Source organism: Echinops telfairi, unplaced genomic scaffold, assembly GCF_000313985.2.
Source record: "Echinops telfairi isolate 266 unplaced genomic scaffold, ASM31398v2 ScPeMD7_7467;HRSCAF=8505_1, whole genome shotgun sequence".
NCBI lineage: Eukaryota > Metazoa > Chordata > Mammalia > Afrosoricida > Tenrecidae > Echinops > Echinops telfairi.
In genome coordinates, this window is record NW_022111368.1 from 27368596 (window position 1) to 27394901 (window position 26306).

Below are 26306 nucleotides of genomic sequence, written 5' to 3' on the forward strand. Positions count from 1 at the left end.
AAAAAAGAATGATGAGGGCAATGAATGTACAAATGCACTTTACACAATTGATGTGTGTATGGATTGTGATAAGAGTTGTATAAGCCCCTAATAAAATGATTAAAAAATAAATAAATAAAAATTAAAAAATTAAAAAAAAAAAAAAAGAATGTTCAGGTCCTTTTTCTTTTTTAATTGTTTGTACTGCTGTGTTCAAAAGGAGCTCTGCATAAGTCTCGGTGGGATTTTCATTCATTGTTTTACGAGTTCAGTTTGACTTTCTTCTTTAAATTAATTAGATAAAACGTGTCTTCATTCTTCCCCAAGGTTGAGTCTGGTTTGCCATGTTTTCAGTGAATCACTGAGAAATGTATTATATTTTGATATATTTTATAAAATACATTAGGCAGATAAAGTGATATCTCTGGGTCATTTCAATAACAGCTGTGACTTGATTATTACTAATGTAAGTTCTAAAATGAATGTTCTTTTTTAATTCCCAAAAATTAATGCAACAATTGTCAGGATCAAAAACAAACTTAACCACTTATTTCTCTGTGGTCTGCTTCTTTCCTCCACAGATCTTAACAATTCCTGTGAAGGCTGTGATCGCAGTGGGTTCGCTTACTTGCTTCCCAAAGCATATGGCTCTCCCACCAACCTTTCCAGTAAGACCATTAATTTACAGACTTTTCTTCTAGATTGTCCTTTACCTTCACATGTATGCTCCTAGATCCAAATCCGTTATTCTTCAGTAATCATTTATTATAAGGCAAGACACAGTATAAGGGCCTTAAGGATCTAGAAAAAAGAATAAGGAATAATACTTTCTCTCAAGAACTGTCCTACTTAGAATAGGCCCAGAATTCATAGATGTATAGTAATTGCCCCAAGATCCAAAAAAACACAAACTCACTGCCACTCAGTTGATTCCTACTCATAGCGTGCTTATCGGTAGAATTGCCCCTGTGGTTTTCAAGACTGCAACTCTTTGCAGAAGCAGAAAACCCACTATGCCCCAGGACCTTCCTAACTCACCGGCCCTATGTAGGATTTCTGAGGCTGTAAATCTTTACAAGAGTAGAAAGCCTCACCTTTTCCCATAGAGTTGTTGTTGGCTTTCAACTACCGACCTTCTGGTGACTGGCCCAGTGCTTACCCAGTTGCTCAAACCCACTAGCACTAAGTCAATTCTGACTCTGTAGGATAGGGTAGAACTGCCTGCCTTGGTTTCCAAAACTACATCTTTCCGGGAGCAGAAAGACTCACCCTTCTTCCACAGAGCAGCCTGTGGTTGCAAACTGCTAACCGTGCAATTAACAGCCCAGTGCGCTACGCCACCAGGAACCCAAGTGCCCAAAGAGGAGTAAAAATAAAGCGGTGCTGGCTGGTGAAGTCGCCCTGTGAACCAGCCTAGCGCCGCTTCTGGCAGAGAGAGAAGTGTGGTCAGAATTTGCCCTCAACCTGAATAAACTCAGGCAATAAAGTCTGAAATACGTTCAGGCAATAGTGAATTGTTGAGTATGGCAAGATGAGAAGGAAGTTTTAAGAGAGAAGGTGGATTGGTGTGTTGGGGTGAAAAACGTGATGAGGGAAAAAATGAATGCATTTAAATCCATGGAGAACCAAAGCTTTCAAGCCGGAGCTTGACATCATCGGGGCTCGGCTTCAAAGATTGGCACTCTGGTAGAAGCAAATTCAAGAAGCATATAGAAGCCTGGATGCAGGGCCACCAACCCCGACACTCTGGCCAGAGTCCACAGGAGAAGTGGCGAGGAAAGGTTTGAACATGGGGCTATATAGCAAAGGCAGTACAACCTTTTATACACCCAGCTGCCCAAGTCTTTGCTGTTTATTTGCTTTGAATGCCCTTCCTCCTCTCCTCGCTTCCAAGAACACAGCTTCTAAGATTCAGCTTTAAATTGTCACCTTTCTCTGAAGATTTCTTGAATTCTCTCTACAGCATTAGTTCTTTCCTGTGTGATCCTGGAATACTTTGAAAAACCTCTCTTGCAGCAAGCCACACTTTGTGCTATAATTATCTTCCAAATGTTGACCTCCCCATTGAAGGATCTTCGGTGTATCCTCAGTGGTAGGTGCTCAGTCGATAATGGATGGATGAAGGAACCATAGGCAAGAGACTTGACAGCTGTATTGTTTGAACTGTTCCCAAATGTCATACAAGTTGCAGTGGGTGTGAGGAGTTGATCCTGACTCACAGCAACCCTCTAGGAAAGAGTAGAAGTGCCCCTTAGGGTTTCTGAGGCCACAAGTCTTTACAGGAGTAGACAGCTTCATCTTACCCCCACAGAGCAGCTGGTGGGTTTGAACCATAGACTTTGTGCATAGCAGCCCAGCATCTAGTGCACAGCATCACCAAGGCTCCTTAGGCACGTAGATGGGGGAGTCAAATTATGATTTGGATTTGAGCATGAGAAGAGAACTGGGAATCCCAGGAGCAGGGAACTGCCTCTTGCAGTTGGGACAAAGTGGTGCACATGTAGAAATGGCTCTTCCTGTGGCAGGAGACATGGTGGTTTGGAAGAAGTCACCCAGTGCAGAATCCTAGAGTGTATAGAATAAAATCTCACTTCAAAGGGATTGGGAATTGGCAGTTTTGGTGCATTTAAGTTTGGGCGTTACTGCATCTTCCTGTCATTCCACTTTGTGTGAACTACATAGAATTCTTGTTTCGGTATGTATCTGAAAGGACTATGTTCTTTCCACTACCTTCTCAGTCATTTCAATCACCGCATACATTCTGGAAGGGAAGAGGTCATAAGACATTTGATAAATAGCAAAAGGGCCCATGGGTGTGGTAAAGGAGAATGGGTCCCTTTAAAAGGAAGGCCTGACAAGTTGCTTCTGTAACAATTATGGCCATGGAAGCCATATAGAACAGTTCTGCTCTGTAAAACATGGGTCCCCATGAGTCAGAAGTGACTGGGCCACCGTGGGCGCTGAACAACTTCAGATGACACTTTCAAATATCGTCTAAATTAGCCTTACAGTACCAAATTCTGTTGTTTTTTTTTTTTCAAAAAAAAAACTGCCTTATCCGACAGTTACATCTAGTCAGTTAGCATAGTTTAAATGTTTGGTATTTGAGTAGAAATTGTCGAATGAACTTTTATATCTGTTACTTCTTTTGGTCCTTACCACACCTGAGAAGCAGGCACAGAGGACCGCAGGTACCTAAAGTCCAGGTGGCCAAGACTAATGGCAGCTCATGAGAGGCCAAACGAGGACTCAGCACAGGTCTGCTGCTTCCTGATTCTTCCTTCCAGCCCACAGCTTCTCGCCCTCTCAGGGCTTCTCCTGTTGTAAGGGGCCCCGGGGCAGTCGTGGTCACGAGTTGGGCTGTGACTCACAACAGCAACAGGCCAAAACCACCAGCTGCTCCGCGGGCGAAGGATGGGGCTCTCTACTTCCATAAAGAGTCACAGTCTTAGGAACCCACAGGGGCAGTTCTGCCGTGTCCTGTAGGGTTGCTGTGAGTCAGCATGGGTGCCATGCAGTGCGTCTTACCCTCTCTAGACTGTAAATGATTCAGCGCTGACCATGACATCAGTTACTCAACTCTTTCCTGTACAGTCCCTTACCTTTTCTGTTAACACCGGGCACTAAACCAGTGAGGTTGACCATTGTAGAGACTTTCCAATGGCGGGGAATCAGAAGCACAGGCTTACTTGGTATAAACGAGCCTTCCTTAACAAACGAAAGTGACCATTGCGCTTATTTAAAGCTATCTCCACCACCAACCCTTTTCATTTTAACCTCCACTCTTTAAATCTAGAACCAAACCTGCCCTGAGATTACCTTTTAGCAAACTTAGCAGAGTGGTCCACAAAATAAAAGGGTGTTGTTACCTGTTAAGATCGGTGTCCAGCTTAAAAACCAGTCTGAGACCGAAAGACCAACCATTACACAGAATCCAGGATGGAGAAACAAGGAAGGGGGCAGGGAAACTAGAGCACTGGAAAGGGAGCAGACTGAGCCCAGGTAGATGGAAGGCTAGCTTGCTAGGTAAACTCACTAAAAAAGCAATAAAATACGTCAAAATTAAAGTGATCTCTAACTGAACCTTGTTAACATTCTCAGTAATTCTAATAAACTGTGAACATTTGTACTTTGATTCCTTTTTCAAGGATTCCGAGGTTTTTTACATTATTTTCTGTAGCATGCCGCCATGACACTGCTACCACCATCAACACACACACACACACACACACACACACACAGAGTGTTGGGGCAGAGGGATGGGGTTCTCATTACAAACTTAGGAATTATTAACTGAAAAAAACTTCTGGATGTTATGTGGTGCTCACTTCGGCAGCACTTAGACTAAAACTGGAACGACCCAGAGGAGACGAGCATGCCCCGCCACGAGGATGACACGTAAATGTTATCTGGATTCTGGTTTCTTGAAAATAGGCCTCAGCTCCATAACATGTATTTTAAGAAAATCCAGCCATGTACAAATGAGTATTGTTTTTGTCTTGTCATTTTTCTTCAGGGTAAAATAGTTCATCAAAGTTTAAATATTATGAACTCCTTCTCACAGAAGGTAAAGATACAACAAATACGTTCCTTATCTGAAGATGTGCGGTTTTATTACAAACGATTACGGGGCAACAAGGAAGACTTGGAGCCAGGGAAGAAATCAAAGGTTTGAAAATGTTGTGTTTGGGAATTCCTCCGAGTCAGTCCTTGGTTCCAGCGACCTTCTGGGATTTGGGATTCATGGTTCTCCTGTGCCCTCTTTCTAGATCGCAAACGTTTATTTTGATCCGGGACTGCAGTGTGGGGACCATTGCTACGTTGGGTTGCCTTTTCTATCCAAATGTAAGTTACTTTGCTGCCCTCTCTCACAAGCCATCAACCCCAAGTAATTTTTAATCCGAGGCTGCCACTTGTCAAGTCCATCCCTGCGTCTTGGTACCATAGGAAGCATGTGAAGAAAATTCATGACTGGCAACTTCTGGCTGTTTTCTTGTTTTAGCCGAACCCAAAATCCAGCCTGGTGCGGCCATGCAGGAAGATCTGTGGGAAACTGACTGGGATTTGCACCAAAGCCTGTTCAAAGGCTGGATGGCAATAAAGGAAAATGCAGGTCACAGGTAAGTGGTTTTGTTTTTCACTTAGCTTCACAAATTTTGAGACTTCTCGGTTAATTTTACTTTCTAAATGTTATTCTTATATTAGGTTTATTACTTCTTTATAGCTAAGAAAATGTGCCTAGGCTTCAGAAAGTTACTAATGAGTTACCATACATTGTCATTTATTCAGAGTGGGGAGGAATGGCTCCTGAACAGCCACCGTGTGGTCAGAGCAGCTTTGAAAGGCTGAGGGAGAACATAAAATGCTATTGCATGGCGTTCGCAGTGTAGTAGGCAGTGTAAGTAAGCTAAAGGCGATTGAAGGTGTGCAGAAGGACCATTACATGTTTCATATAAGGACTTGGAACATCGTCAGATTTTGGTATCTAGAAGGGGTACGGGGTCGTTGAATCAATCCCCTCTGGATACCAAGGGAGATTTCTTCACGGGACACTTCCTGAAAATCAAGCTCAATGGTGATGTCTTTGTGTAAGGTGACTCCAGTGTTCCCCTTCGATAGCCCCATTTGTCTAAGGAAAAACGTTTTCACCTTCCATTGACCTCTGTCAGAGGCAAAGGAAACGGTTTCTAGGTTTAGTTCTGCAGGAGCTATCAGAGTGCATACGTGCTCATTGTGCGAAGTACTCTCTGCTCCCAAGTGTGGCTCTCTAGCCACTTGCCGAGCTGTTAGAGGCCGGGGCAGTTCACACATGGCAGCGCCGCCTGTCTCTGCAGGTAGAAAATGTCTCAGGGACAAACCAGTGCTGTCCCTGAGCTCGAAAGCGAACACATGCCTATTTGGCAGTATAGAGAGATGGCCTTTTTATGTACTTTGGAGGAAAATTTGGCTAGAACAATGAGAAGATGACAGCTAATGAATGCTGTTCTTCCAAGCTAGATAACTTGGGGAAGGAATATGTTATCGGGATTATTGAGATATTCTGGTTTATATTCTTGTAAAATTCTCAAGCATTGACACTTGAATGTGAACCTTTATCTGAATGTTTTCATAATGCAGGAGAGTTAACTTTTACCTTTAAAGCTGTGGGACTCAGAACAAAGACGCATCCTCCCATCGACTCAGTAAACTAGCACCAGTTAGAACTCGTGCTGTAGCATGGGGGTCTGCATGAGGCGGCTCAGTGCAGGCCAGCTGCTCCGTGGGAGGAAGAGGAGGCTTTCTGCCCCAGAGAACAAACCCAGCGGGACAATTTTTTTCTGTCCTCTAGAATCCGCTCACTGGCAGTGAGGTTTCTTTCTTTCTTTTGGTCCTTTGTACCTCCATGTTGGGCATCAAAAAGTACAGGCTGCCTCCAAGATTGAACCTCTGCGTAGGATTACGCTTTAGGCTTAGCTGCCAGGACACCTCTTCACCTCCCTCCCACCCACAAGTACCCGGATGGCCTGTCTGTGGATCCAGCTCCCCACTAACGACCTGGACAACCTGCCCAGCCTGAAGAACCAAGTCCCGGCTGCACAGTGGAAGTGGTATTCTTCCTGACGCTACTTCAGGCTGCAGCGAGCTTAGGCCCGTAGTTTTCTGAAGAAGCATCGCGATGGGAGGCAGACTCGCCAACAACCCGTGATGTGTAGATGAGACCCAACAGCTTTTCTTGATAAAAGGGAAGAGGACTGAAGTACTGACGGACAGAGATCACAGACTGTAATCTTCCATTTGGATTTTACCTCAGCATAAAGAAAACAAAGTTTCTCACACTGGACCAGTAAGCAACATGATAGTAACCGAGGGAAACTTTGAGGTGATAACAGACTTCACTTTTCTCGTGTGGACCCACAGCAACGCCTGTGGGTGACACTCTATGTGTTGTGTATAGGAAGAGATTGCTAGGCAACGGCTTGCACAGTTGTAGAAGTAGAGAACTGCAGCCCATTTCAAGTCAGGGTAGTCTCCTGACAGCCCCTAGGACTGGCAGGTAACGAAACACGAGGTCGGGATACAGACATGAAATTCAGCTCTGCCAGAAGGCAAAGAGCCAGAGACTTCAAATCTCCTGGTCTCTCATATGTAAAAAGACTTCCCATGGCACCAAGGTGCCATCAAGCTGTGATGCAATTGATTGGCTGAGCTCCGCCCCTTCTCGTACCCAGGCGTGTCTAGTTGACACAGTCCCTAACCAATCGAATGCCTGTGGAAGTAGGAAATCAAAGGGCATATTGCATCAGGCAAATCTGCTGCAAAAGATTTCTTTGTAAAGTGTTACAAAGATGCTACCTTGAAGACAAAGGTACCGTGGTATTGTCAATCACCACACGTGGCATGTGTGTGTGAAGGCTGGATGGTAGGGAAGGAAGACTACAGAAGAATTGATGCCTTTGAAATGCGGTATCGTGGACAAATATACCAAGGACTGACTGCCAGAAAACAAGCAACTCTGACTTGGCAGAAATGAAGCCAAGAGACTTCTTACAGGTGAGGACGGCGGGCGGTACTACCCCGGTGCTTTGGACACGCTGTCACAAGAGACGAGTCTGGAGAAAGACCTCATCCTGCTGTAAAGTAGAGGGTCAGCAACAACGGAGACACGGTGGCTGCAACAATGACCCCAGTTGTGACGACAACACAGGTCCGGGCCGTGTGCTGCCCTGTTGCACACAGTTGTACACAAAGGGGCGGAACCGGCTCTTTGGCACCTACCAATAGGACAGCACACTGCCCAACCCCGTGTCCTGGTCAGTCCTAGTGTTGTAAAATTGGTGCTTTTACCAGAAGGAGCTTAGCATAGTTCCATAGTGTCATGAGTAAGATTCACTCACTGCTGGCCCCAGGGACCTTCACCCCATTTCCCAACACTTGAGTTGTATGCTCTTATAAACACTTCTAAGTTAAAAAAGGAAGGAAAAGTGAAGACAATGTATATTCAAGTGGTGTTCTAAAGATTGCTGGAAATTTTGCACATATCACAGTATTACATCTCCAACTAAAGTTTTCATTCCATATGAAGATATTTTTTTTTAATCTCAAAGGAGAAAAAAAGAACGTATTGCCAGTAATCCACTACGTGCTCATCAGCTCTACTGAAAGTATTAGCACTCCGCTAGGGGAGTGGCAGGCCCTGGGTGGCTCTGTGGGTAGACCCTGAGTGACCCGCCACCGGTCAGCAGTCCAGGTCTACCCACCGTCCTCAGGGAAAAGACGAGGCTGTTCGAAAGATTTGCAGCCTGGGAGGCCATGGTGACTCAAGAGGAGTGAGAATTTGGGTTCTTGGGATCTACCTCTTTCTACTCGGCAAACAAGATCCTTTAGGAATCTCCACAGCAACATATATTTGTAAATATAGGATTTGTGGTATTTCCTTGTATACCTGCCTTTTAAAAATATGGTACCTAATACAGTCCAGCTTTCAACTTTGGTCTTTGTTCAAAAGACCAAATTTTGTCAAAGCTTGCGTGGGATTGCTGTAGAGCTGTTGGTACTAGTTCTAGGATGTCATTCTTTCCATAGTCAGTAAAATAACAGCACAGGAGACATATTTTGGTAGTTCTTAGCGCCCAGTAGAGACGTTGTTGTATAACATTAAAAGCCTAGTAAAATATTAGAGCAATAAACTTGTTTTCTCCTTGGACATAATAAAATTCCTCAAGTACACAAGCCTAGTAGAATTTCTTGTATTCAAAACACTCAAATATTTCATTTTAATGCGGTGGCTTATAAATTATTTTTTCTAGATTGAGTGCTGCATTTGAAGTAAATACAGACCTTCAAAAAAACATAGTATCAAAAATCACCGCTGAGCTCTCGTGGCCCTCCATACTCAGCTCTCCCCGGCACCTGAAATTTCCACTTACTAATACGAACTGCTCTTCAGTAAGTATTCAAAGTGACAGCACTGGGGAAATTCAGAGTTTGGATAGTCTTGCTTTTAGTTATTGAGATATTTCATTTAATGTTCTCTTACTCTGTTTAAGGAAGAAGAGATTACTTTAGAAAATCCCGCAGATGTTCCTGTCTATATTCAATTTATTCCTCTGGCTTTATATTCCAGCCCTTCAGTCTTTGTAGATAAGTTATTGTCAAGGTAAGTTTTGCTTTAGCTAATCAGACATTTGTGCTTTGGTATTACCTTGAAGCATCATGTTACATCTCTCAAACTTTACTCAACTCCAGACAGTAATAGAGTTAGAGAAATTCTGGATCTGTAATGAAAATACGAAGAACACTCTAAGAAGGTGGTTGATAGTATGTGAAGCATCTAGAATGGCTTTCAGGCGAAGACAAGAAGTCAGGTGGAACTCCTTGTCAAATGATCTGTAAAGAGAAAGCATTGAAACTCTTAAACCATAAACAAAATATTAATTGCAAATTGTGGCATTTAGTTTTGGAAAATTATTTTAGTCTGGCAGTATACCAAAAGTTACAATTTGCAGATAAAGCCCAGACCTCATAATTGTTCCACAACTTCTTTACTTCTCATGTTGTTTACAAAGAAATATATGTTCATTTTAAATTTTAGGTTTAACTTGAGTAAGGCGGCAAAGATAGATTTGAGAACACTAGAATTCCAAGTCTTCCGGAATAATGTGAGTATTGAAAATTCTTAATGATTCTAAAGAAATAATTAGATGCTATAATCAGTGTAGATGTGAAAGCTATTGGCTGCCCTGGCATTTGGCTGTAAGGCACGTTACTGGAAGAAGCCAGAGGGGTCCATGAATTATTTCCAGCAGAGAAACCGGAAAGAGTGGAGATGGGGTTTAGATCCTGTTCACGGTCATTAAATATTAAGTACATAAAGATTTATATCACTGTTATCGGAAATTCTGGTGAAGTATATGTGAGTTCATAGTTTATTTTTATTAAGCCTCAGAACACTGAGCTTGGTCGCTTAGGCTTCAATGCACGGTGCTAGTCTAGTAAAGTTGTAAACCCCAGGAATATCGGGCCGGCCGGCTGTGCTCATCTCCGCCCCCTTGGCCCGGGTCCCCAGCACAGCACCTGCCAGCTGTCCATCAGCAGGTGTTTTTAATGGAGATGCTCGTTTGTTTTAGAAGCAAAACTACCTTCCTGTCAAGTAACTGAATAAGCCTGTATGAACTCCAACTTCCCCACTTGTAATGCGACATTAATAATACCTGTTGCTATTTTGTGTCATCAGTTCCCACAGACCAGAGTAACAACCACTAACAACTCATTGTTATGGAAACCCTTAAAGTAGCGTATGTCTCAGCCAGGAAGGAGCGTTGGAGGTAAAGGCCCCTTACAAACTGGCCCAAGTATCTTGCCCTCCCCACCCTTCTTCCTGCCCAGCCACATAGCCATTCATCCGTCAACACCCTACTTAGGACCGGCCTGCTCACCGCCAAGCCTCCACTGAGTAGGCTCTCTTGGTTCCCACGACACCTCATTTGCACTGTGTTAGCTTTGTGCTTTGGCATTTTATTTTTTTGACAAATGATATCTTTATTCCTCAGATTTTGGGGATTAAGTTTCATTATGGTCTATCTTAGATTTGACCCAGTTTCCCATCTCATATTAATAATATGGAGGCATTAAGGGAGTGAGAATAAGAATCTAGTCGATCCTCCATCTGAATTACTTGAGATGGAAATGACAAATGACCATCTTCTCCTTGTAGCAGCCTTGGTGGCACAGCAGATTAACATTGGGTGCTAACAAAAGGCCAGCAGTTCAAATCCACCAGCCACTTAGGGAGAAAGAGGAAGCTCTACCCTCCTAAGAAGATTGTCAGTGTAGAAACCCACAGGGGCAGTTGTAGTCTGTCCCATGGGGTCACCACCATGACTCAGAATCAACTCGATGGCAGGTGGGTTTGGTTTATAGGTCCTGTTCTGAGCTGAGCACAGGTTACAGTCCTGTCTGCTGCTGTTTGCTGCTTCCCTTATAGAACAAGGGAGGTTGGCTCCCGAATAGTCATGGCTTTGTACCTACTAACTTTGCCACCTTGAGCAAGTGAATAAGCCTTCCTGAACTCCAGCTTCCCCACTAGCAGTGTGGCTTTAATAATGCCTCCTGTTACTTACTGTCATCAAGTCCATCTTAACAGGGTAAAACTGCCCCATAGGGCTGTCTCAGCTGCGAGCTTTATGAGAGAGGATTGTCAGGTCTTCTCCCCACGGAGCCATCAGGTGGGTGCAGGCCATCAAACTCTCTGTTAGCAGCTAAGTGCCAAACCATCGCACCACCAAGGGTCCTTAATAATGCCACACATAAGTAAAACGAATGCGTTTCTCAAAGTTGTTTACCAAAATCTCATGAGAGTCCTAGATCGATTCATTGGGATATTGAGATGCCCTCAATGAATGTTAGGAGCCCCAGTGGTGCTGTGGGTTAGGTGTTGGGCTGCTAACCACAAGGTTGATGGTTGAAGCCCACCAGCCACTCCACAAGAGAAAGATGAGACTGTCTACTCCTTTAAAAATGCACGCCTCACAATCCCTGTGTAGTGCTGCTGTGAGTTGGAATGGACTCGGTGGCAGTGGGCGTGGGTTTTCAGTGAGTGTCGACTCACTAAGTCAGTCTGTGGCTAACTAGGTCACGAGGAGAGTACAAGGACCGGAAGAGGAAGGCAATGTGAAGTGCTCTTTCAGTCCTTACTGACGGTACTGCAGAACCTTTCCAGTATTTGAGCAATCCCTAACCGCCCCAAGAGAAGCACCTCTCCTTGTTTTATAGATGGGAAAATAACCAGCCTGAAGCAGGAAGGAATTTGCCTATGGTCAAAGCTGTGATAGACGGCCAGGCTGGAATTCAAGTCTCGTTCTCTCGCATTCCGCAGCCCTCGTTCTTCCCGTTTGTACTACATAGTTGCTGCTGCTTGTGGTTGTTGGATCCCAACTCATGGCTCCCTCTCCTTAGGGATTTTGAGGCTGTGACCTTTCACACACACATCACCAGGCTCCTCTGCATAGGTTCGAACCACCAACCCTTTGGCTGGTTGTTGAAGACTTAGCCACTTGTGCGACCCAGGGCCTCCTTGTCACTACTTGTTGATATCATTGCTAGGTGCCAGTGAGTCAGTATTTTGACTCACAGTGACCCAATGTAGCAGTATAACTGCCTTTCTAAGCCATCGTCTAAGCTCTAAGCGGAGCAGGTTCCCGGGCTTTTCTCCCACAGAGCTGCTGGATGGGTCCGGGGTGCCCCACTGCTGGGGGCAGCCCAGCTCTTCACCCTTGAACCACCAGGGCTCCTGTGCTGCTGACTAGGAATTGTGGAACCAGCCTTGTGGAATCAGTTGTTTTATGCTTCTCGAAATAGTTGTATTCTTTTCCTTAGCTTTGTATTTTTATAAGTCTGTCTTTAGGTCAGTTTTGTCTAAGAAAATAATTGTAAGTGTATTTTTTCTTCCAATAATCTGTGATATATAGTACGTGAAGAAAGGTGGCTCTAGGCCAGATTGCTATAATCTGTGTTTCAGATTGTTGAATATGTTGGTCACAGTTGTAGGCACAGAGGATAGAGCAGCGAGTGAGTGAGTGAGTAAGCAAGCACCCCTGCTCTGCCAGTCTGAATCCTGTAATTGGGCAGGGATACAACACAAAAGTGAGCCAGTGAGTTACCAAGCTAATTTCAAATAGTATGAAGAAGGACAAAAAAAGCAAGGCAGTCCTCTTTGAAAATGTCGCTTGGGCGAGACCTCTTCAACTGCTAACAGACACTGGGAAGTACGAGCATTGCAGAGAGAGAGCAGGAAGCCTAATGAGTCACCGGCTCAGAAACTCATAGAGGCAGTTCTGCCCTGTCCTCCAGCCTCGCGATGACGGCATTCCCTCGAAGGCAGGGAACTTAGTTTGGAGCTTCATGGGTAGTCTGTAAGTTGGACCTTCATAACTATATATGTATGCATAAGCAAAATTGAATATTTGCCTTTTATTCTATGGAATACAAGTACTTTCCTAGATAGGCTCTGTAAGATATGGAGATGAGCAAGAATACTCTTCGCCTCAAATTTATTCTAAATAAGAAATTCTGCAGCTGAGGATAAATTCTATCCCAGTTCTCTGTAATGTTATGAAATTTATCCTCAAAATACTTGTTCTCAGGACTCATATCTTAAAATTTATTATGGACCTCAAGAGTTTTTGTGTTTTTGTTTTTGCTTATGTAGGTTCTTTCTGTCAGTATTTACCATATTAAAAATTAAAAGTGAGATCTTGGTACTTGTATTACTTCAATTAAAATGATAAGCCCCTTCCAGTTAGCATAGATAACACTTTAATGAGAAAAGGCTACTGAACAAAAAAAAGAATTTTAACAAGAGTGTCCTATTACATTTTTGCAAACCTTTTGGGTGACTCTCACATTAGTACCGGAAAAACAAGTCAAACTCACGCCACAGAGTCAATTCCGACTCAGCGACTGACGGGGCAGCACGGCCCCTGTGGGTGTCTGAGACCGTGACCCCTTACGGGAGTAGAAAGCCTCCTCTTTCTCCCACAGTGTGGCTGGTGATTCCAAACTGTTGACCTTTCCATTGGCAGCCCAGTGAACAACCCACTGTGCCACCTGGGCTTCTCTGACCTCACAGAGTGGAATTTTCCTCTTTGCTTTGCGTTCCCTCAATCATGATGGGTTGTTTCGTTTGAAGTGCATTCAAAAAGAACTAACGGGGCCTGCTGCACTATTAACTGAAAGGTCAGTCCCTGGAACCCGCCAGTCCCACAGCAGGAGAGCGATGTCGCGGTCTGCTCTATAAAGGGCAGAGCTTTGGACACCCCATCGGGCGGTGCCGCTCTGTCCAGTGAGAATTGACTCAGTGGCAGCAGGTTTAGTTTCCAGGTTGTTTGTGTTAAGAAAATCTGACCTGACACAGACGTGTATTTGGAAAACCAAAGAGTGTCTTAATTAGCTTTCAGTTAATTATGAGTGTTCTACTTTGGCAGTTTGTTAAGTTAGCCACACTGTGGAATCTGAAATCACTCACAATGAATTTTGACAACGTTATTACTTTAGAGTTTATTTACCGTATCTACTCGAGTATAAGCCAACCCGAATATCAGCCAAGGCACCTAATTTTACCACCAAAACTGCATTAAAAATGTGCTGGAAAACTCAGCTTATACACGAGGATATACGGTACCTCTCTTGCACCCTGCAAAATTTTGTAGCACCATGCAGCAGTCATTTAGAAAATACTGCTTCACCTAGATCCGTAGACCTCCTGAATGTTGACACCGTTCACTGCGCAATGTTAAGTCCTACTCATTTTTATAGCCATCAAGCTCATCAAAATATTGTCAAGCTCACAGCAGTGACTCTGGTTTTCAAAATGTTTTGCTCTAATTTTATCGTTGTCACCAAGTGCCTCCATTATTTTCCTTAAAGAGATAGACTCACTTTATGCTTGTGAAAATGTCTGCCCGATGCCCAGCTCTGAATGGTCACAGGTGGGCTGTCAGCATCCTTTGGAATATGAACGTGTCCCTGAAAGACACGGAGGGCAGCGTGACTTCTCAAGGCCGGCCCAGCCCTTCCGTGGGCCTCGGGAGAGCTCTAGGCATCGTTAGCATTCTGTCACCCAGAACGTTAGGCAGACGTGTGCTCAAGGCTGGGGGTTTACTCCTGTTACTCACAAGCTTGTTTGTGCGTGGCAGCGAAGAGTGCACTGGTTACGAGGAGCACTTCATGCACTGCCTGTGGAAGGAGTCGGCCGTTTTGCCTGCCATTGCTTTTGCTGACCATTAGTGCAGGTATCAGCACAGTGAAAAGTCAAATAGCGTCTCTTGATGATTATGAAAAGAGTTTGTGTTGCATGCACAGGTTGCCTCCAAGATGGTCCTACGGTCCAAGCAACCACAGAGTACGAGGTTGAGGACCCCAATTACTAGCAGTAATCCCTCCACAAAGGCTACCCCTGCCCCGTCCTGTCCTGTCACACACAGGAGGCGCTTGTACAGTACTCACTCAGCTCCCTGCCATCTCGTCAATACTGGCTGAAGATCCTAGTAGTAAAAACCAAGAACCCTTTATAAAAATAAAAGAAAGCCTCTAACTTTTATTGACAGGGAACATCAACCCGAGTGACCATCCAGAAGTCAAAGGCCAAGATAAACATCTAGAACCCTCTCCCATTTGTGCTTTCTCCTCCAACACCAGGGCCAACGCAGCAGACTTGACTAGCTTACCAGACCAGGCTCTGAGCCAACAGTGACGTGTAGAAACCAGTTTTCTTTTCAAGGCTCGGGGTCCCAGAGGACGACTCAGGGCTGTGGCTTGTGTAGTTATTCCAATGGTCAGGAAAGCCCGAGACCTTGGTGACCTTCAGGGGTGAGAGGGGTGGGAAGCAGTGTCAAGATGCGTGCCGGAAGTAGGAGTTCACCCACATGTTTACTTTGTGCCCAAACTTCTCTGTGTGCACTCTATTTCAGGATGTGAAAGGTAAAAAATAAAAGCCTCTACACCAAAGCAAGGAGGAGCCGTGGTGGCATAGCGGTTCCTCATTGCGCTGCTAGCTGCAAGTTCAGCAGTTCGAAACCAAGGCTTTCTACTCACGTTTAAGAATTCCAGCCTGGTACCGTTCTCCCCTGTCTGACAGGCTCGGTTAGCAGTGTGTTTGACAAACCCAAGCAGACGCCATGTGGACTTGGTGCTGGAACAGACCAGGCTTGGTTTGAATGCAGCACATAGAGAATCGCCCCTGGTGACCCAGCTCGGCTCTCCAGCTAGCCAGTGTCCACATCAGAAGGAATAAAAATTGCCTACATATTAATCAATTTGGGAAACTATTTTATACTGTAGGTGGGGGTAAAGAGAAACAGTTTTTCAGAGAATGTTATTAATGACTCCAATTTATTTGCCCAATGATTTAAGGCTCTTCCACTGCAGAGTTCAGCAGGATTTACAGAGGGCCTCTCTCGACATTTAATTTTAAACCTCATTTTAAAACCCGGGGAAAAGAAATCTGTCAAAGTGAAGTTTACTCCGGTTCACAACAGAACTGTTTCTTCACTGATCATAGTCAGGTAGGTATGAACTCACGTGTGGTGATTACCGAGCAATCTCGATTTGTTCAAGACGATTGAGTGTGCGGAGGATCTTATTTGTAAAACAAGGTATGTACTTGTCCAGTGCACATAACCTCACATTTAATGGACGGCATATAAAATTACAGGAGAAATGATGCATCAAAAGGCAGTACATATTCAGCAGGAGGAAACTCTGTCATTTTTCTCCCTGCCTAGAAACAACCTGACTGTGATGGACGCTGTGATGGTACAAGGGCACGGGACCACTGAGAACTTGCGAGTGGCCGGCAAGCTGCCAGGCCCTGGGAGCTCCTTACGCTTTAAAATCACAGAAGCACTGTTAAAAGATTGTACAGAGAGTGAGTATTGCCAACAGTTAGTTCTAAGAGCACAAATCTTATCACTGTGCTGAATGATTCTGAAAACAATCTAATTTTCTCTCATGCACATGTGATGTGATGAATGAATGCCTAAGTTACTTTTTAATTTTTTAATGCAAATTATTGGAGGCTTACAAAGCACATCAATTTTCCACTCACCAGTTCATACGTACTTTGATGTCACTGATAGCAGTCCCCACAGTGTAATGTCCCTTAGCCTGTCTCCTCCCTCTGTCATGTTGCCATTCCTCCCACTTTCCTAAGCTGTCTGAACCTTGACCTTGGGTACATTCTGCCCTTGTGATCTCAAATGGTTGATGATTCTAAGGTATGTATACCTCTCTAGTAATATTGTTCCCCTTCTTGACCTATTTATTGATTTGAATGCTTAAGATTTTAAGGGAACTCCCTGTCTCGTTTTCAGACCTAGTCAGATGGCTTGATTTGCCTCTTTAAAAAGATTTGCAGTGTCACTGTTCCATGTGTACCTTAGCTGGTTTACTCTAGGTAGGAAACCTAAAGCTTCATTTCACTTTTTCTGGCTAAAAAGACATTTCCTTACAAATGGGATTTCCTGATGAGATCTGGGCAATGCCGATCTCTGGGCTGTGGGGTGGCTGTGGTCTCTGGCACCTGGGTGTTCATAAGTCATGCACTGAGCATTTGGCTTAGGATCACATGGTGGCATGATTTATACTGAGTCCTCTTTTTTTCCCTTTAGCTTTGAAACTAAGAGAACCAAATTTCACATTGAAAAGAACATTTAAAGTTGAGAACACAGGACAGCTTCAAATTCACATAGAAGCCATAGAAATCAGTGGCTACCCCTGTGAAGGATACGGCTTTAAAGTTGTTAATTGTCAAGAGTTTGCACTAAGTGCCAATGCTTCTAAGGACATCATTATATTGTAAGTATTTTCCTGTGAGACATGATGAGTCACTAGCTTCTCACTAATTTTTTTATAGGAGTTGCTCAAGCTCCATATAAAGGTAAATTTTCATATTTGAAAAACCAAAATGTCTTTTAAAAAAAGACAGACAGAATCTATTCAATTTGACTACTGTTTACTCATCTCTGGTTAAGCTATGCCTTCGTATATCAAGAAATATCAGGTGTGAGCTGCCTTTGTCTCCCAAGTGCATCAGATCATTTTCGGGGCCAGTTTCAGAATTATTTCCAGACTTACATTGAAGCATAAAATGTTGGTAAGGGAATTGACTATAAACTCAAACAGTGCTTCACAACATACCAGAGACTTGTATCATGCATGTACCCTGTTTCATGTTATAATAACAGAATATTTGGGTGAGAGGACGGAATGCCTATATTAGTAATACCTGGAGCCTACTTCACAATTAATTGATAATTGGTTATGCTGTAAGGCTTATGTAGTAAATATAATCCCTACCCCTTAATTGAGTACTGATTGCATGATCTTCCATGGATATTTACTGAATGAGTAGCTTCCTTATCACTGGTGAAGTTTGCCACTTACTGGTGCAGTGAGAGAGAAGGCCTATTTCCTCAAGCAGTAAAAGATCCAATTGGGAGCATTCAGTTGCCATAAAGTGAAAATAACGAATTGTGTCAATAAGCAGTGCTGCAGAAAATAAGGAATTGTGTCAGTAAGACCCCTAGGGCTGGGGCGGTCTAAGGAAAGCAGTGCGGCCTGGCAGGTGGTCGGGGAGAAGAGTGTGCATTCAGACAAAGGGAGAAGGAAGGCAACGCAGCGCTGAATTAATAATAGTTTGCAAAGTGTATTTGTGTTCTTTTATGTAATTTCTCCAATTATTCACGGACTATAGTTGTTCCTCTTAGTGATTTTACGAGGGACTTAACTAAAATTCTGTGTTATGTTCCAAAAGTTCGTAGGACTAGTATTAATACTTTGTCTTTCTACCATCATTTGTATTAGGTTTACTCCTGATTTCACAGCTTCTAGAGTTATTCGAGAACTGAAGTTTATAACGACAAGCGGCTCTGAGTTTATCTTTATTTTGAACGCATCCCTTCCGTACCATATGTTAGCCACCTGTGCAGAAGCCCTACCGAGACCCAACTGGGAACTGGCTCTGTACATCATCATCTCAGGAATAATGAGGTACTTGTGCCTTTTTATGGGGCTGATAGTCATTTGTCACGGTGGGCCCGTCATTCATCCAAGTGCTGCAGGGACACGAATGAGCAAAACAGTGCAGGGCCTTCATCCGGCTTCCATGTTGGAGCAGACTGTGCTTCCGTAGTGTCTACAACGAAAGTCTGGCCACCGAGATTTGTTAGGCCAATAATGTGTTTAAGGCACGTTCGTTCATTTCAGGAAAACTGTGTGAAGTTTTTTAATAACTAACTACCAGGTGAAGTTACTTGACTTGGGTGTAGTATAAAATTTACTCCACATAATTGTATCTTCCTCTTGAAGCATGCCTAAGGAATGTGAAGCTGGTGAGGTTTGTTTTCTTCATCAGCATCTTTGTCCTTTTTCTTTCCCCCAGTATATTTCTTTGTGTACTTTGAGGCAGAGATGCTCACCTGTAATTTACATAGTTCCTTCCCACCTTAAAGGGAAGAGAGTTGGCCTTAGAGAGTCGAAGCTAACAGACAGAGAAGAGAAAGATCACCGTCTAGGGCTCTCCTCTGACACCAGTAATGATCTGTGCTCCAGAAGCCTCCGTGGAAGGTGGCCTTGTTTTATTTATTTATTGTGCAGACTTTCATCCATGAAAATCGTCACAAGCTTCTCGTTTTGTTTTACTGTGTCACATGGTACTTTACCAAGGTGCTCTCCGGTGTTGACTTTTGAAATGTTTCCAGTTTTGTAACTCTTGCACTAACAAATGAGACTTAATTCTCCAACACCTGTATCCCTGCAGTGCCCTCTTCCTGTTGGTCATTGGAACAGCCTACTTGGAAGCTCAAGGGATCTGGGAGCCGTTTCGGAGGCGACTGTCCTTTGAGACCTCCAACCCGCCCTTTGATGTGGGCAGGCCATTTGACCTCAGGAGAATTGTTGGCATTTCATCCGAAGGAAAGTATGTTCACATGCTTGAAATAGATTCTCTAGGAGGCACAGATTTGGCTAATGTAATAACAGGGTTACTCTTTACACCTTTGCCACGGGGAGGAAAACAAACACCTCGAATTCTCTCACCTCTTCCCCATACCCCGGTGTCCCCTGTTCCCCGAGCTCTCGGCTCAGAGCAGTGCTTGCAGCTTGGGTGAGAGCGAGCATAGGCTTGGTTCCGTGGCTGCTGCCACGCAGGGGTCTTCAAGTCGAGCCGACTGGGGATTACCAAAGCCATCCTTTCTTCTCGGGGCAGTGCGTGTTGGACTTGGTAGGTTGCTTTGTACTAATCTGCAGTTGCGCTTTTTTCCAGCTTGAACACACTCGGCTGTGACCCCAGTCATGGCCGCGGCTTCTGTGGAGCAGGCGGCCCGGCATCCAGACCCGGTACAGGGGGTCACAAGCAGTGCGGCACGTCAGTCCATCCACACAGCAACCACAGCAATAGAAACTCGGCTGACGTAGAAAGCGTCAGATCCAAAAACAGTGCAAGTATCTCTAGCAGGACTTCTGCACAAGCAGCTTCCTCCCAGGCAGCTAGCAAGACAAGCCCCCTGGTCTTAGATTCAAACTCTGCGACCCAGGGCCATACAGCAGGCAGAAAGTCCAGAGGGGCCAAACAGAACCAGCAGAGCAGCCAGCACCATGTCCACAGCACGCTAGAGCAGCACTCCCCACCCCCACCACCGCCAGTGCCTCACCATCCGGAGCCGCAGCCCGAGAGGCTGTCCCCTGCCCCCCTCGCACACCCGGCCCACCCAGAACGTGTCAGCAGCACAAGGCACAGCTCAGAGGACTCGGACATCACCAGTCTCATAGAAGCCATGGACAAAGACTTCGACCACCACGACTCCCCGCCCCTGGAAGTGTTTACAGAGCAGCCTCCGTCGCCATTGTCAAAAAACAAAGGTAATCCTCTGCTCATCCTGCCGGCCAAACGAGACATGGGAGAAAACCCCAGCCAACGCGTGCTGCTGTGATTGTAGGTGTGCGGGAAGCGGTTGATTGATTAGCTCCTCTGCTGGCTCAAATTTATCTCCAATATTGGGCTTCAACATCTCTCTCAAAATGCAACTATCAATACCTGCTTGTCATAAATGGTGGCCTCTTTCCTAGATTGCTCACCAGATTCAGCAATTGGTTGGAAATCTATTTTCCTTTCAACTCCTTGTGGTTATGGTTGCTAAATAATGGTGAACCGGTGGTAAAATGGATATTATTTGCCTTTTCATTCAAAAATCAACCTTTGCTTTAGAGGAGAGGTTGGAAAACTATAGCCAGTAAACCAAAGCGGAGCTATTTGTAAATGAAGTCTTGCTGAAACTCAGCCAGACCGTTCCTCTGCTTGCTTTCACGAAGCACTGGCAGAGCTGAGTGGTTACAGCAGTGTGTGGCTCTCAGAGCTGAGAAAGCTTGACCGTGTGGCCCTTGGAGCGCTGTAGACTCTATTATCTGCGTAACACATTGCTCCATGACCTTGTAACTGAGAATAATAGCACGTCAGCCCTCAGTTCCTGTGGCCAGGGATCGAGGTGCCACTGAGCAGGGTTGTCTGGCTCCCCCCAGGAAAACTGCAGTCGAGGTGTTGACCCCCTTATGACGCGACTGCAGGCGGGCCCACCTCCAGACTCCCTTCATGTGCCGGATTCAGTTCTTCCTCGGCTGTCATTGAACTTGCGGGCTATCCTTAGGGCGCAGTGTGATGACTGGCTCATCAGAACAAATAGGACAGAGACAGGGAGAGGGAAAACGTGGCAACAGGACAGGAGTCACATTCTTGAATATCCTAATCATGGAAGTGGCGGCCTGTCACTTTTACGAGATTCCCTTCATCGGTACAAGTGTGTTTTGGCCCACACTCGGAGAGAATGCCACCCACAGGGGCATGGATACCAGGAGGTGGGGACCGTGGGGGCCATGTTAGACGCTGGCATGCCACACATACACAAAGATGAGGCTGTCCATTCCCTAAAGACACACCGCCTCAGAAACCACAGGGCCAGTTCTCTGTGCTGTCGAGTTGCCGTCAGTCAGAAGTGACTTCATGGGAGAGAGCTTGGGGTTTTGTTCTGTTCTCTTTCATCCTTACCACGAAGAAGGAATTTGGCAGTAAAGTTACATGAGCGTATGATAGTCCTCTAATGTCAGTTTGGTAGGCCCGCTTTTGTTTTTAGAGTCATTTATCTAGAAATTAAGTTTTAAAGTAAAAGTGTTTTTGTGGCTTTGTAAATTTTTACTGTGGCCCTAGAGTTGCCCAGAGATATTGATGAGCTTGGGAGTCACCGTATTTGTGATTCTGGAGCCCACGAGGGACCCCAAGGGCCACAATCCTCACCTGTTCAGCCACTCCACTTAGCTTTCCCACCACGGCTATTTTGGAAAGAAGGAAGGAGCCAGGATCTGTATGGGTTTTTTGTTCTTCAGTAAATGTCTTTGAGGAAGTATAACGTGACAGATAGAAACACAGTCTTTCCAATGAACATTAAAAGTAGACATTGATCTCAGGGCTGCACAGGACCCTGAGCCAAGCAGCCAGTCCTCAGTGACTCTATCCCATTCCCGACAGAGGCAGTGTCATGGCTACCCTGTCTCTAGTAGGGAGGCAGGGTGGTGTTGAGGGCAGAAGCCAGGCTCTCCTGTCAGGAGCCCCTGATTGAATCCTGGCTGGTCCACTCATTAACTTAACTTTGGAGGCATTTGCCTCTTAGCCTCCAACTGCTTGCCCTGAAAATTATTGCTGATGCTCTTCTCAGAGGGTGACTGTAGTTAGGAATTGGGACTCTGGGCATGGCGGGAACTGCCTTGAGTCTGACTATGACCGGGGGACATCCCAGTTCAGGTGACTGCTCGGCTCTTGCTTGAGGGTAAGAATTGGGACGGGCAATGGGCTAAAGAAAGGCAGGGTCCCAAGGGCAAGGCTGATGGGAAGCTCAGCAGACAACGCAGCAGAAAGCAGGCAGAAGGTGTGATTTGCATAGCCCAGCATGGTCAGACGGTGCTGCACAGACACAGGCAGTTAGGACGGTCTTTATGACCTTGAAGCAGACACTTTCTGTGAAACTACAGGACTGAGAACCAAGCTGCCATGGCGAGGCCCTCACACCCCACTCTTAACAGTGGCTGCTGCTGTGGTGTCTGTGTGGAGGGGTGGGAAGAAGGCGTGCAATGGGGCATTCGGGCTTTTATCATTTTAAAATAACAAACCAGCATGGTGCTTGAACATATCTCCGGTCCAAGGACAAAAGGCCAGTCGAGCTGAGGACAGTGTGCTAGGCAGCATGTCCTCACCCAGCTATGCCGCTCTCCTACACTTGGTGAGGGACATTGGGGGACCTTGATGTCCTGGCAGGAACTCCATCTAAGAAAGGCTATGGAGCCACACTCAGCTCAGTTTGACTCTTCACCCCTCAGCCTTTGATGTGTTCCTTTCTCCAAAGCCAGCAAGCACAGAGGCACGTGGGAAAGCAGTACCCGAGGGGCTGGAGTGGGATTGCGTGAAAGGAGGGACCCTCGGTCCTCAGGAAGATTTGTACGACTGAAGAGGTGCCCACCACAGGGGAGGCTAGAGGAGCTTTTGCTTGAACTAAAATGAGAACCATCTGCTGAGACCGGATGGGGAAGCAGCAGGGTAGACATAAAAATTGGAGAGCGCTTGGAATAGTCACTTTCAAATAGCGTTAAATTCTAAAGACTGATATCCTGTGGGAACTGAGACTTGCATTCGGTGAGTCATTCCCAGAGACTGGATAGTTGGACTAAGGCGTTGATAGAGTTCTGCGGGACAGAGGCAGCACAAAAGACGGGGTGAGAACGTCAGGAGGGCGTCAGCTGAGCAAGATTGTGTAGAATTCCCAGGATTGGGAAGTCTTTAAGCCAGAGGGAACCTCATAGACAGAGAGAGGTGGGCAAGTTAATAATGCGTAATCTCAACAACTCCAAGAAGTAAGTCTGGTAAGAGGAAGAGATGGGATACTGTCATCTGAAAATGAGATGTGAGAGCTTTTTTGACAGGGGAGGGAGAGTAGTGTAGCCTGGGCCATACCAGGTTCTTATGTGCAGCCTTAGACATGGGATGCTGAAGTGTAGTGGGAACCTATTCCCGGAGGAAAAGGCCGGGGGGTGGAAAGGAAACAGTGGGTGGGGCAGGAGAAAGTGGGAGCAGATCATCAGACCTGCAGAAAAGGAGTTCACATATGCTAGTTTAGAAGAAGTATACTTACGAGAAAAGGAAAGCGAGAAAGAAGGGCAGAGATGGGGGAGCATGAAAAGACAACGTGTAGAGGCTGGGAAGGGAAGGTGAGGGTGTGGCCTGGGTGTGGCTGCAGCTTGCTATGGCAGCATGAATGTGGTGGTCTGTCTTCAGGCGCATACTCGCCGTGGAAGAAGAAGGGGAAGAGAAAAACGAATCCTGGTTTCAAAAAAAGGTCAACAGCCTTTGGGTGGCTGTGCCCAGATCTGGGGCTGTGTTGGCATGAGTGCATGCCCCACCCACTGCAGAGGAATGCATATCCACAGGGGGCTGGGGCTAAAGACGCCACCCAGGAAGAGGAAATAGTGGGAGAAAAGGGGGGGGGGGCCTGTGCCCTGGATCTGTGGTGGTGGTGACCGCTTGGATGGATGCCTGTGTCGTCCTCAGAGCTGCATGTGTCCACAGGTCTGTCTAGTGTTGAAGTGGCACTGTGTGGCCAGATTAAGGTCATCAGCTGCCGCCAGGGATGATACCTGTTCTGAGAAACCATTATGCTAGTGATTGAAAGTTTCCTGAAATGATTGGGTCAGGTAGAAATTAAATGATTCAAAATGAAGGAGAGACCACCAAAGCAGTTATCCTAGACCTGCGCCACCTACCCACCCACTCCGATGACCACTCACAGCACTGCAGTAGGACAGTGTAGAATGGTTCCTCAGGGTCCCCACTCCGACGACGACCACTCACCACTGCAGTAGGACAGTGTAGAATGGAGGGTAGACCTACCCCTGTGAGTTTCTAAGACATTCTTTCCGGAGTAGAAGCCTGACTTTCTGTCGATGTTATAAAAGGTGGGAAATGATTAATTTCTTGTAATTAGGTGCCACTGACTCAGTTTCAAGTCATGAAGACCCCATATGACAGATACAGCTGCCCCCTGGGGTTTCCTAGGCTTTATGGGAACAGATTGGAAGTTGAGCAGCAATCTTTTCTCCTACAGAACTGCTGGTAGATTCAAACCAGTGATCCTTAAGTTTGTAGCCCCTACTTAACCATTGAACCAGCAGGGCTCCTGCTTGTGTGATTTGTCTGTTGGCGATGGGAGAGCGTGGCCCGAGATCATTGCCTAGTGCTATAAACCGTTCCTTCTGTTCTCTGAGTACAACAGGGCACGCATTGGCCAGTCGTCAGGTGTGGACATTTGTCAGCATCTCGATCCCCTCACACCCTGTTAGTCTGAGAAAGCCAGTTCTTAGCTTAGAGATGGTGTCAGCGGAGGAGCCCCGTTCAGCAGTAGCCAGCAGCCTTCCTGCCCTTGGCGATCAACCACCGCCCATGAGTCCAGCACAGGTGAGGGACTGGGGTCACAGGACTTCTCAGGGAGCGATCTTGCACACGCACAAAACGACCGAGTGTTTGAGCAAAGAAATGGAAGCTATAAAGAATGAAATGAAAATTTTAGAACGAGATGACAGGTCACCATGGTCTGAATCAGTTCGCCGGCCCTGGGTGTTTTGGTGGTGGTGGCGGCGGCGGTCTCGTTTTAGGTAGAATAAACTCAATGCAGAGCTCACCAAAGGGTTCGGCTGCTGAGTGGAGATGGGGGACTCAGTGAAATAGAGGACATGGACTGGTGCATCCTGAACAGAGAGAAAGTGGACTGGCAGTTCTGCAGACTAGTGATCCTCAGGCCTGGTTAACTAAACTATCTCAAGCAGCTCTTAGAGGTCCACCCAGGTCCAGTTCCCAGCCAGTACTGTTGAATCGGACGCTCTCTGGGTGAGATCCAGACAGCTGTAGTGAACGGACTTCACCCCCAAGGTTGTTCTAAAGTACAGCAGGCTGAGAACCCCCTCACCAGAAGCCCATGTGTTCCGAGGGAGGAAAATGAGGCGTTCTGCTCCCGAAAAGATTTAGAGCAGCAGTTCTCAAGCTGGGGGTCGAACAACCCTTTCACAGGGGTCGCCCGATTCATCACAGTAGCAAAATTACAGTGATGAAGTAGCAATGAAAATCATGTTATGGTGGGGGGTCACCACCATGAGGAACTGTCTGAAAGGGTCCTGGCATTAGGAAGGTGGAGAACCACTGCTGTAGAGTCTTGGAGACCCACAGGAGCAGCTCTGCTCTGCCCTGTAGGGTCACACTGAGTCAGAGCTGCCTCGGTGACAGGAGGTTTGATTTGGGTGTGGCTAGCTTTCATGTCTAGTTTCCATGACACCCTCTGAGGCGTATTAGAATGTTCTGGAGCCAGAGGCGTGTCAAAACTCACTGAGCTGCACACAGATTGGATGCATTTTGTCTGCAAATGATGTCGGGTTTTGAAAATATTCTGATCAAAAAGTCAAAACCTGACTCCATAAGCGGTCTTTGGATAAGAAAGTCTAGAAAAGAAATGTTTACTAATCAAAAGAGAGTCTGAGCCTCTCCGAAGCCTTTTCTTACAAGAGTTATTTTACGTCGATTTTCGTTCTTAGGGAAAGGAAAGCCTCTTCAACGCAAGGTGAAAACCCCCAAGAAGCAAGAAGAAAAGGAGAAGAAAGGGAAGGGGAAGCCACAGGAGGACGAGCTGAAAGACTGCCTGGCCGATGACGACAGCTCCTCCACCACCACCGAGACCTCCACCCCAGACACAGACCCACTGCTCAGAGAG

At 45.8% G+C, this 26306-nt stretch overlaps 1 protein-coding gene and 1 non-coding gene across 2 annotated transcripts in view; both read left to right on the plus strand.

Annotated features, from left to right (window-relative positions):
- TMEM131 (transmembrane protein 131) overlaps positions 1-26306 on the plus strand; it is a 130958-nt gene that overhangs the window by 88163 nt on the left and 16489 nt on the right. Inside the window, exons 19-32 of the mRNA XM_045283831.1 lie at positions 561-647; positions 4496-4648; positions 4749-4824; positions 4982-5099; positions 8766-8904; positions 9006-9115; positions 9551-9617; positions 15868-16019; positions 16239-16381; positions 17124-17310; positions 18319-18504; positions 19274-19432; positions 19778-20373; positions 26131-26306. Of these exons, the coding sequence (XP_045139766.1) occupies positions 561-647; positions 4496-4648; positions 4749-4824; positions 4982-5099; positions 8766-8904; positions 9006-9115; positions 9551-9617; positions 15868-16019; positions 16239-16381; positions 17124-17310; positions 18319-18504; positions 19274-19432; positions 19778-20373; positions 26131-26306 (2349 nt within the window). The remainder of the gene's footprint in view (positions 1-560; positions 648-4495; positions 4649-4748; positions 4825-4981; positions 5100-8765; positions 8905-9005; positions 9116-9550; positions 9618-15867; positions 16020-16238; positions 16382-17123; positions 17311-18318; positions 18505-19273; positions 19433-19777; positions 20374-26130) is intronic.
- On the plus strand, positions 4300-4405 carry LOC115873280. The gene has a single exon (XR_004048326.1). It is a non-coding gene; the product is annotated as a U6 spliceosomal RNA (small nuclear RNA).